General features: G+C 31.1%; 1 protein-coding gene across 1 annotated transcript in view; it reads right to left on the bottom strand.

The window, feature by feature from the left end:
- The window catches only part of LOC119831438 (solute carrier family 46 member 3-like), a 15,464-nt gene extending 4,437 nt beyond the window's left edge, over window positions 1-11,027 (bottom strand). The window contains exons 1-4 of the mRNA XM_038354775.1: window positions 10,022-11,027; window positions 8,525-8,684; window positions 1,326-1,427; window positions 290-427 (exon numbers count right to left, since the gene is read on the bottom strand). Of these exons, the coding sequence (XP_038210703.1) occupies window positions 290-427; window positions 1,326-1,427; window positions 8,525-8,684; window positions 10,022-10,825 (1,204 nt within the window). The 5' untranslated portion in view covers window positions 10,826-11,027. The remainder of the gene's footprint in view (window positions 1-289; window positions 428-1,325; window positions 1,428-8,524; window positions 8,685-10,021) is intronic.
- Window positions 11,028-13,307: the final 2,280 nt, after the last annotated feature.

Below are 13,307 nucleotides of genomic sequence, written 5' to 3'. Positions count from 1 at the left end.
AAGTATGCTACGGACTAGAGATTTATATAGAGTGAGAACACTATTTATATTTTTAAAAGATTTCGATATACGCAAAATTAAACTTATATACAACCGGTATACATATATATAACACAGATAGTGGTTTCGCCAGGAATGACCATATTTTACGGACTACACGAATATATTATATATTATAGATATATTTCTTTAGCTTATTAAACACGTGTTATTGGTCATTTTGACCCGATCCATTCAAACAAAAAGTGTTTCGTCCTTAAAACAGTATACATATAAAATCAATACATACCTACATATACCTCGTAATCATTTCTAGCAAAGGCCAATACCAGCGCTCCAGCTATTTTGCTGGAAGTGGATATCATGCCCAATACTGAATCATCTGCTCTTAACTTCTTGCTGAATACGCTTATAGAGAACATTGTACCTGATAAAAATAAAACTTATACATTAAAAGGGACTTAATCATATCTTATTCTCTTTGTTAATGGCTCCACCAAACAGAGGGACTTCGCCAGAGCCAGTGTAAGTGAGAGAGAGAGAGACTCGTAAATGCATAATGGTCTGTTTGGTAACAAATGTCACATTGTATGACCCTCAGACATTATTTTGTCTGGTTCTCGAATATTCTCAACTCCCCTCTCACTTAAACGATTTCATCTTAATATCAATTTTTAAGACATGAAGTTTATAGCAAATAATTATATAAATATTTACCAGAACCCAATAATGCATATAAATTATAAATATATGTTAATAGTATTCTTATAAACTCTGTTTTATTAATTTCTTACTGCCTTCAACGAAAACAATATTTATGGTTGCATCATAATTTGCAAAGTGTTAAATTATACATTTTACTAGAAAAATACATAAACGGAGGCAACTTTAAACGCTTAAACCGGCTAGTGTTTTATAAACAACGCCCGTGTAAAACCAACCGTTTCAAGTGTTTACCAACTTTCGAAAACTGTTTCAAAAGTTATCCGAACACAATGATCAAAAGAGTAAACATTTTCATACCACTGCGGTTTTGGTACATCATCATTATCACATGATTTTAATAATCCTTGAAATAGACAATGTTTTATTTTTTGTAGATTTCGCCGTTTTAAATAAGTGACAGTCTGAAAATTCTACGTACAATGTAATTAGATTGATTGAAAATCATAGTAGCAATTCATGTTATATTGATAAACAACATTACCCATAAACAAAACATTGCGTCTATATAGAGAACATCTGTATTAAATGAACCCAATGAAATCAACTAAAAAATTGTGCTGCATATCTTTAATCAATAATATAGTAAATAATATACATACCAATGGAATGTGTAATAAGGCTGTACGTGGAGTAAATACTGTATTTGACTTCGTCCCAGTTGAACCGGTATCGAGCGAATATGTACATTATACTCAGCTCCCCTGAAAGAAAATACGTATTGATTTTTTTTTATTTCTGAGAATTAGTTTTCCCGTGAAAGTCACTTTCTCTATCCCTATGTCCCTATGTATGCTTAAATCTTTAAAACTACACAATGGATCTTGATGGATTTTTTTTAATAGATAGAGTGATTTAAGAGTAAGGTTTATATGTATAATAACATTTATTGAACTACTCCGAATTTAACGCGTGCGAAGCCGCGGGCAAAAGCTAGCTAAAAATATAAGAAGGTGTGTTTATTTGTTCGTCTTTCTTTCACGTCGGGATTTTACGATGATTTTTGTGCTCGAGATAGTTAGGTTACACCACTCTTTACCATAGATTTACACAATTATATCTCTTAACCGTGAAACGTCTGATTCCCATAAAAGCATTAATTACGATGAACATTTATTTATAGACGGTACTTTATTAAAATATGGACATGATTCCTTTATTTATGGCAGAGCAAGCAAAGGAGCAGGTGAGCCACCGGATGTTAAGTGGTCACCACCGCCAATAAACACTTGCAACACTACAGGTGTTACAAGTGCTTTGCCGGCCTTTCAGGGACATTTAAATGATAAACCATACGGGCAAAGCCGCAAGCAACATTAAGTAATATCTGTATGAGATGAATCTGGCCTTAGCTTTATACTTTGTGGTATTCACACGATTGGTGGCTTAAACCCTTCTTATAATATATTTCTTGTATAAAACACAAGGATAAATAATTATGTTGCAAATGGTAAAACTATGTAATGACGATACAAAAATGCTTCTAGAAGAAGTCTCAATGCATAGATAAATAAATACTTGAGTTTGGCTTTATATTGCTAATAAAGTAATGAGAAACCTTCATACTATAAAATAAAATAATGTTTTGTTCGTACAATAAAGCGACATTGAAACAGGATGCGTTCAGCTTCAGTGCGTGTAATGGACAGGTACAGTTATCATTTGGTTTTTAAAGCTATAATGCGCACTGGTTGTATGCTATAGGTGACCTTCTGAGCACAACCTCTTTTGTATATATTTCCCGCTAGAAAGTAAGTAAAACCTCTTTTGTATTTCCTAGAGCGTTCAAGAAAAACTCTTGGTTAAATATTTTATCCTGGATCACTTTCACTTGGTTTTTAAGTATACATACTTCGTATTAAGTTAAACTATTTAGTAGAACTTAGCTTTTGTAATGGAAATAGAATTTACAATCAATAAAGTCGATACATTTAATCATATAATTTATAAATATTATAAACACAAATACTAAGTATATCCAACCAGGCTTATATAGTACAATAAAAAAAAAATATGAAAGAGATGGTAACAGCTTACTAATATGGATTATAACCCTGCATGCATCGTTCTACAATACAAGTTATCTATTTTGCGATAATAACAATTCAAATTACATAACCATGGATGTGTACATTGTGACAGTTGTCAAGATTAAACTTGATAAGCAATATTGGACTTAATGCAGTGGAGTTTTAGACTAATTTATGGTGGCTCAAATTCAAAAGCCAGTTTGTTACATAACTACATTTAAGCGTGTGAAAGTTATTTGCATTTTACTGGCGTTTCTCAAATACATCGCAGCAGTATATTTGACAGTGCATTAAATAATACTGAATCAATATTGAAATGTTTTTAACATACTTTTTTTAATAGAAAACTTATTTTCAAAAATTGTTTTATGAGATTTGTAAGCGAACAAAATAGGGTTTTATTACATATGTACGTATTCTTATGTGGAAATTGAGCACTTCGGCATGAATTGGGCCAGCTCGTACCGGAGGAATCAAAGGAAACACACCCATAGAAGGTTGACGTCAGATATCAGTAGCATGAGAAAGTCCGCCTGTTTCGTGCGATGAGTGGAGGAGCCGAAGGTCTGTTTTCTTTTCCTACCCCTTTCCTTTCTAAGTCCCGTTGTCCAGCTTTACCTAATTCCTTCTGCTAATGATAATAGTTACTAATAACTGTAAAGGTTGATGTGACATGGAGGAACTTCGACTAGTAATCATATGAATTCTATCACCATATTATATCGAATCTATTCACATTAAATCATTAAGATCTGTCGCCTCCATATATAAATAAAACACTTAATTATTAATTTGGACATGAGTTTTACCCAATGACTTCATGATTTGATACTAAACTAGACGCGACTGCGACCGGACATCAAGATTCCTGTTTTATCACAAGAGAGCATTTAATCGGGATAAAAAGTATCCTATCACCCAAATTAGCGCATACCCTGTCTGTATACCAAATTTCATCAAAATCCGTTCAGTTTGAGCGATTATAACGGACAAACATCCAAACAAACAAACTTTCACATTTATAATATTAGTGCGATTAGTTCCACTAATTGGTTTAAATACAAAATAAATAAGCTAGAATACTAAAGTACCTACATGTATCTTGAAACCTTGATCAGTAGTCAGGCAAAGTATAGATTTCTAAGAACGTCTCAAATAGCAGTTTGTCTCGATGTTTATGCTATTAAAGCATAAATATCAAGATAAATAATATCAAAGAATGATATTTGAAGAGCATGCCTCTGTGAGCTAAAATGAAATGTATGCGAATTTATTTGAAATCTTAATATTTGTGTTCAATCCTAGACTAAACAAAACTACTAAAAAAATCAATAATTTTATTTACCTTAGATAAAAATTCATTAAATAATTGAATTAAATGTTAATACAGCACATATTATATGAGTATTCATTATATTCATATATTATACAGCTATGTTTTGATGAATAAAAATATAAATACTTTCAATCAGAAAGTTTCTGTGATTCTTCTATGTCTGAGCATTTGTAGGTCACCGAACCCAAATCGAATGCGTTATTCTTTATTTGAATAATTAATTATAGATGACGGGCTCTAAATAAATTCACGGATGGTAAAAAACTGCGGTAGCCGGACTAACAATGGCCCTAATACATTGGCTTAACCTCAATTGTGGTTGGCCATTCATAAAACCGTATTGTTGAAGAATTCAATCCAAACATTTTTAATATTTTTGCACGTCACCGTGCCTTTAGCAAGAGGATAGATTATGTTAAATTGTTGTAATTCTATTATAATAAACATTTTTATATGTTTTCCTGTCATAGTGATATTTTACAAAGGAAAATCAAAATACTAATTATTCTTATTATTATGTATCAGATATAATACTCGGATACCATTAAAAGGATAATACCTGGTCTTATTATGGTTTTGCATGTTTGTTTTTTTTTAATATATAATCTTATACAGGGCCAGAACTCAATAGCTAAATACAATCTATTTATTTGTTATTTTATTTATGATTAGAACAACAAGAAACAACATAAATGATCAGTTGTGAGGTAAAAAAATACCAGAGCGATTTATTATAAATGTATATTGTTTAATTGTATTTGAAATATTTAGTTAATCTTCGATATGTATACGGCTATTTGCGATATGAAGCCTTTAATTGATACTAAAAATTCTTAATAATGGATATATCTTCCAAAGTTATGTCTCTATTTATAGAAAATTCTCGTGTCACAATGTTAGTTACTATACGCCTCTGAAACGGTTGGACCGATTTTTATGAAATTTTTTGTGCATATCGGGTAGAACTTAGAATCAGCCAACATGTTTTTCTTTAAATTAATATAATATACTTTTTAGATTTAAAATTTTTTACCATCAGCTCCCTGACTATACGTTGTAAATAAAATAATACTATTTATTACAAACTCAACTTAACTTATACAATTTCATATTGTCAAATGTTCATATAATGCCCCTCTATAGAAACTGCTTTCGAAAGCAATGGGACGTATTTGGAATATAAAGCAATTCAGATGTTTTTTAACGAAGCTGAGTAAAATAAATAAATGCTTAGTATGCTTCTTGTGTGTGATTTGATCGAATACTTTTCCAGCGAGCGAGTCTCCCCGTGACCACGCTGAAAAGACCGACTGACCATGTTAAAAAGTATTTATTTTCCAAATAACAACAATTTTCTATCAAACACAAGAATTATCACAATAGTCGGTTGAAAACAACAGAACTATCGAATATCCAAACGGAATATTCTTTCGTTTTTGGAACGTCCGCGTTGGTTCAAAAATACGTGGGAGAACTCGTTCGTAAATTTCAATATTCATTTACGCTAAAATAGCGTAAATCGAAATATAATAATAGTTTACATTCCGCGGCAATTTTGTTTACATACGCATATAAAAATTTTACATAACATTTAAATTGACGTTACAAAGCATATTCTGTGTGGAACCTGATATTTTACACAAAACAAAGAACTTCAGTCATTAATCTCGTTAGAGGCATAAGTACACGGGTTGCTTTAACGACACAAATTGAAAAATTGCCCATTAAATTGACCTCAAGACGGTTTTCGTTCATTCGAAGTGGGAGTTTCGATAATGTTCTATGTTTCAATTCTATGGACTGCGGTATTTATACGCTTAATGAGTGCAGTAATTGAGAGTCACTTTAGCCCTGAGTCTATGAATTCAGTGCTTGATATGCGAAAGTACTTTTTCATAGACTTGTTAAAGAGATATTTAGATATTTTTCTCTTCTTATTCGTTAGTTTTATTACGTTGACTTAAAGAAGCGACTGAATGTTTAATTAATACAATTGAAAATAAGTTAGCTAGAGCTATTTAATGAATGCGCTGTTATATGGCTATATAAAGGTACCTAATAATGATTTATATGCTAATTATTATTTTAATTAAATTTTACTTCAAATAATTCAGGAGCGAAAGAGACGAAACATTTGGAAGATTAATGATTGGATAACAAACTTCTGACACCGTAAATTTGAAACTGAGCAAAACATAATTAATTAATAACATATTTCGTTACAGTGTCTATTATGTCTAAAAGTGTGGTTCTACAACAAAAAAATCTTCAATGTGATATAAAACATATGTTAGCGTTCAAAGACAATTTTAACTAAAAATGCATAAATAACATATTTTGTTCAAAATTTCTACGCAATAAAAAAATTGACAAAATGTATCGTCCCCGAATTTCAAAACCTCGAAATTATATTTAAAAAACCATACCTATTCACATACTTCATACGATTTCAATCGAACGTAAGTAAATAATAATCTATAATTAATAAAAAAAAATTACCCTTAACCATAAATACCTATATTGACATTATTGACGAATAAATAAACAATATCGATTCAAAGGTCATTTGTACGAACTTAATACTTATAAAGTTCGCTTAAATATCGAGATACAACAGGCGACGTCAGTATGTAATTTGCTTGTAACAGATTATTCTTGCAACCTCCAACGGATATCGGGCGAACTTCAGCATTCCCGCACGCAGCTGAATAATGCACCTAGCACTTAGAACTAGTCAGATATCCGAAAAACGTGAAAAAAGAACTTTTATTCTAACCATGTATAACAAAATTTCGATTTACTAATAATATAATAATAGCTATAAAGGGTAATCCCTGTGATTCGCAAAGAATTTTATAATTATAATAATTTATGGATTAAATTTTTTATAATAGTATTTATCTTATTATCCTATCCTATCCTATCCTACTAATATTATAAATGCGAAAGTTTACAAGGATGTGTGTGTGTTTGTTGCACTTTCACGCAAAACTACTGAACCGATTGCAATGAAATTTGGTACGTAGACAGCTGGACAATTGGAATAACATATAGGCAACTTTTTATCCCGACATTCCTACGGGATACAGACTTACGCGGGTCGAACCGCGGGCGCAGCTAGTCATTAATATTTGATTGAGAACAAGACACGTTAAATTGTGTAAAAATCGAAATTATCACGTTTTAAGTCGCGTCGTTACTGCCTCATTACGAAAGATACAATTAAAGTCATTTATGCCACTTTATATATGTTAGTGGTAAAAAAACTGATACTATTAACGACAAGCAAAACAAAGCACGCGTCACATCATAAATAAGAATCTTCTTGCTTATTATTGATGCATTTTTTAGTATTTATGGATATATAACAGTTGCCAATATATAGTATAGTAGTAGTATCTTCAAGAAAGAGCTAAGTTCCTATTGGCTCAATAGACGAGGTCATTAACCTGTCTTGAATCTGCGTCATCCAATTCTAATACTCGAAACAGTTTATCCATTATAAGCGCATGTATTTTCCTTTCATTTTCATTTCATTTTTATTTTTCACCAGTTATTGTATGTCTTCTACTACGTGAGTTGAAAAAGAAAATCGATAGTATCGTCCTAAATTACAATTATTTAATTTACCCTTTGATTTGCAAGATTATTATAATATTTAGCGTATAGATGTTTTCCTAAAGTAAATATCACCGGCTAAAATTAATCTAAGCATCGTCAGGTTTAATTCTATTTGTCATCACCTTTTTCAAAGTATTTTAATTGAGAAACTGTTTATGCTGTTGATGAGTTTTTTATGAACAAATAATCACGTGTGTGTATTTCAAATAATCATCACTAGCTGTGACCCGCGGTTGAAACCGCGTAAGCGTGCTGCGTAACCGTATCCCGTAGGAATATCGGTATAAAAAGTGCCTATGTGTTATTTCAGTTGTCCAGCTATCTTCGAAGCAAAATAGTATTATTATTCACCAATAGATGTCAGGAAAAAAAACACGAATAAAACACGAATATGACATTATTTCAGTTGTCCAGCTATCTACGAAGCAAAATAGTATTATTATTCACCAATAGATGTCAGGAAAAAAAAACACGAATAAAACACGAATATGACATTTTCTAAAAAAAATTCCTAGCTAGATCGATTTATCGCTCCCGAAAACCCCTATATACTAAATTTCATGAAAATCGTTGGAGCCGATTCCGAGATCCCAATTATATATATATATATATATATATATATATATATATACAAGAATTGCTCGTTTAAAGGTATAAGATTTGTGTATTAACTACTTATTTATTGAAATGAAGCCTATTCCCAATTAATATGACCAACTCTATCTATTGTATGTTATTATTAAACTACAATATCAGAATTCTTTTGACTCAATACAATACATACATAATATATAGATATAAAGTACACACTTACCCCATAATGGGCCAAAACTCAAACAGACAACTGTGAGAATGAGGCAGATACGCAGTCTCCTCTTATTTGGTCCCTTCTTAAACGCAATGTAAATCGTTTCTTTCAAACTGTGGAGATCAAAGAACTCCAAGAAGAACCCACTGCAGCCAGTTCGTAGTTTCTAAAATGAAATAGCCTTTAAACATTAAATTGTTGTCTATTCATATAACATAACTAAATGGAAAGTAACTGTTTAAGTGAAATAGGTGTTTTATGGACATGTTCCGCTTGTATCCGATTTTTTAAATTTTTTATTTTGAATAATAACGCTTTCATTACCTATATTTCTCAATATTGTTGATTGTAATTGATACCGTGAAATGAATTAATTTTTATTTATAATTTGACAGTTTATTTAATATCATAATATAGTAATCTGACTATTAAAAGTATTAAAGGTTCTTTAGAAATTTAAAGCAAAGTAAAGGTTAAAATAAAAAAATATTAAGAATTTTAAAACTTTTGTACATTGAATTTTGTATTATTATTCTTGCGAAAAAACAAACATATTAGTATTAACATGAACAATTTACTCCAAATAATTTATTTAAATAGTATTTAATATAAATTAACGAATTATATTTTAGGCCTTTTTTCACTATGTAGAGTTTTTCTAATACACATTTTGTTATAATATTATAAATATCGTATTTTTGCAAGTTTTCAATAACTTCACATAATTCATCAAACTTTGAAAATACGTTAAATACCCCCAAAAGCATAAATAAAAATAATGTTTTCTTAAATTATTTTACACGTTAATACGCAACGCAATATATTGTATATGTATCATGTTTTATATTTCATATTTCTTGTATATGCAACGAAAGTTGTTTAAGTTACAAGATCGCATTTCGACTACAAATTGATTTTTATTAGAAAATATTAAATTATATAGACACATGTGAATTAAATACTATAATTTTATTGCATAACTATGAAAGTAACTTCCAAATTAATTATAAAACGTTTAAATACGAAAACAAGTTCTTAACGCAGTTTAAGTTTCTACACCAGTCATTCGGTTGAGCCTTGCATAATTTTTAGCCCAATTCTAATAGTACAGCAACTTGATTTAAAATGCTTTAACAAAATAATAATATAATGTATTAGCCAGGTTCTTAGAAAAACTCTATCTAAAACAAAGTTCAGTGTATTAATTTCCTCATAATTCTCTTTTTTATCCAGCAACTGAAGCTCATCAAAAATGTAAATCATTGCCTAATAATAACCTAAATATAACTCAGGAATCCTAACATAAACAATTACACTTATATTGATTTTAATTAATATACGTACTCATTCTAATGCATATTTATTTATTAGTGATTAAAGTCGTGATAATTTAATAATTTACCAAATAGATAGTTAAACAATGCCCTAGCAATCAATATAAATATTATCAATAAACAATCAAATTGTAATAAAATAAACACTAGTAGTTAAAAGTAAACTTACCTTCTCTTTATCTTCAAGCCATCTGTGGTCTTCAATAGCAATCCAAACGTATGAGAAATTTATAAACTGGAACAATGCAGACGCAGAGAATACACCATAATAACCAGCGTAACGCAACAGTACACCGCTCAATCCCATCCCCACCGGGAAACCGACGGTCATGCACAAGCTAAGTATCCCCATGCGGAAAGTCCTCGTTTCTTTAGACGTTATGTCCCCTAAGTAGCTAAAGGCACCAAGAAACATCGTGTACCATCCACCCGTCAGCGCTGGGAATATGACCTCCATAAAAACAGTCAACTCCACCGGGACTTGATAGAAAAAGTATGTATTGATCATGTTAAGAATACAAGTCATGAATTCCCCGAAGATCGGCATTAACATGCAGATTTTCCGTCTCCCGGTTTTGTCGCTCCAAGCACCGATAAATAACATTAGGAGCGTCGGAACGGCCGTGTGAATAACACTTTTCCATCCCTGAACGGACGCGATAAGTTTTTGTACTTCATCCTCTTCATATGTGTGGTTTGCTCGATTTCTTAACCGCAAATCTGTACACACTGTATCACTGAACTCCAAGTTCACTCTACAGGCCTTATCTAGGTTCAAATTCTGCGTCGCCAACATCGCCAAAACACTAGGCATCACGAACAACGCTAACACCGGTTCCACTGTTATGTTTGACTTGATGAATTTCATTTTCTCCAAGAAATTCATATTTGAAAAATCAGTTTTCACCTCCGACTTCAGCGGCAACTCCTCTATCTTCTCTGCTGTTTTTGGCGCAGCTTTTTCGACCGTCATTTTGGCTGATGTTGAATCAAATTGAAAATCACAATGCACTACACAGACCGGATAAACACGCGAGAAGTATGTGTAATGTTCAATTACATTGTTATTGACTACGCTGGGAGATGAATAGGGCCTTTAATACGATGAGCGTCAACGCTGCTACGCCGCTCGCGGACAATTGTTCGGCTGTATGTAAGCATACTCTTATGTTGCCATACCAGTCTCTAATCCATTCACAAACATTGACCGCGGACAGACATCGCATCGACTTAAGAATGAAACAATCATTGACATTTCCTTTCCGTAAGGCAATGACAGATAATTAATTAACCACCTGATACGTGTGCATCGTTTGCATAGACGGTACATTGCGAAAGCATCTTAGGTAATTACTAACAAATGCGTAAACATTTTCAAGTAAGTATTTAAACAATAATGTTATTTCATACTTTTATTACACATCATTGTAACGAAACAATTATGAAGTAGTAAAAACAAAAAGAGCAAATTTAACAATATATTAGGAATTTCTATTTATTTTCCTCCATAAAACAGTATTTCGGTGTTAGATAGTCCAATTAAGGAGAGGAATCACCCAGGTTCTGATTATATATTAACCGCGAGACACAGCTAGTATAAATACATTTAATATAATAATTACAAGCCTCTCATTGGACAATATAGTATATGATTCGTTCCAGATGTTTTCCATTAAAATAAGAGCAGTTTGCATACTGGCTAGAAGGGTTTATTTTTAGAAAAAGTAGTTTACTCGTATAACTTGCTTTATATCGTGTTACTTAGAATATAAATTTAAATACAATTTACTGTGAAACACCACAAGCACCGAAATCCATCTCGAAATGATGTGAAGTCACAAAGTTGACGCTTACTTCAATAAAATACTAAGGGATATATTTGTTGCATGTGGTGTTGTAATAGGGTCAAGGGATAATATAGATGTAATTAGTAAGCTATTTAGTACACAGAACACATGTGACAATTAAATGTAATTAATGAAACACACTAATTCGAATAATAAACCACACATACATACATTTTATTGTGCTAGTCGAGCACACTTCGGCACGAATTGGGAATTGCAATTAATTAAAATAAATGTATTTTTTCGTATATATTATGTACCACTTCTTTCCGCACATATTAATTCTTTACGGACACATTAAGCACCTAGTGTTTAAATAGAAACCAATGCTATAAATCGAGAGATCATTAAGCGCTTGATTCAATTTTTATTATCATTTATTCTATTGGCCTGTCTTAGCTATCCATTGAACCAGAAACCAATAATTTAAAATCTTTATTGTTTCGAATATATTTTTTGTCATGAGGACATTTTATATGGATATAAATATGTAGATAAAAGGTATATCAAAAGTTAAGATTGAAATTATTTTCACGATAAAATAATAAATAAACTTGCAAAAACACTTAAAGGTTATGGAAAGTTTTGGAAGTTTACTCGTATATAGTAAAGGAACAGGTTTAAAGAGCGTGCAAATGGCTTCGACATTCACTCGATTTCTTAAATAATTCAATATATTGTTTACCATTACAAACTCGACTCTCTGGAGGCCTGGATTTTATCCCCGGGTCGGTTATATTATTAGTTATGTCCATGGAATTCAAATTTCTCTCTTGCAGCCTCTTGGATTGTGACCGGATTAGGTCAATAAGCCAGATGTCACATGGGATTTAAACACAAATATTTAATTATTATGTTCCATACGAAATGGAACGAGAAGGATAATTTTTTGTGTACATACATTATTAAACAACGCAATGAAAAAAGTGTTAAACACAATGGCACTATACTAAATTTTTTATAAGAAATAAAAAAAAACTGAAATCATGTATTCAATTCTTGAAACTAACTCACGAAACCTTTTTGTATGGATTTGTAAGCTTTACCCATTTTTTGTAATGTACATTTATTATAATAATTTATAATACAAGAACTTAATTGTATTTCCTTTTGCCTTGATGCTTTTTTGACTTTGTATTCGTTTCTTTACATTCACATGTAAAAAATAGTCCTATTTGGCATTAATTTTTTGTATTGTATATATTCATTTTGTAATCTGAACATTTGCACCTGTTTTTGTCATCCAAATGTTATTTGATGATATTCCGACAATGAAACGATATAAATAAAATATCTGTGGAATTACATTAAGTATTGTCCAAATACAGAATACAATACCAGTCCTAGAAACAATTCAATCTTATTAAATAAATCATTCCAATTGTCTCCACTGCTAAAAGTAATCATTCATTACCCAGAACACAACTACAAAGACATCGTATCGACAATTACCTTAAAGATTAGCTGTTAATGGACACAATCTTATAGATAAGTAGTTATAGAACTAATATTCAATTTATTATTCCATACATTTTAACACTGAAATGTCATTGGACCGAAACAAATCACCAATTAACAGATAAATAAGGAGGATAAGAAAACAACAAC

Source organism: Zerene cesonia, chromosome 13 (assembly GCF_012273895.1).
Source record: "Zerene cesonia ecotype Mississippi chromosome 13, Zerene_cesonia_1.1, whole genome shotgun sequence".
In the NCBI taxonomy this organism is placed as follows: domain Eukaryota; kingdom Metazoa; phylum Arthropoda; class Insecta; order Lepidoptera; family Pieridae; genus Zerene; species Zerene cesonia.
Note: the sequence above shows the minus strand (reverse complement) of the source record. Positions and strands in the feature narration are given on the sequence as shown.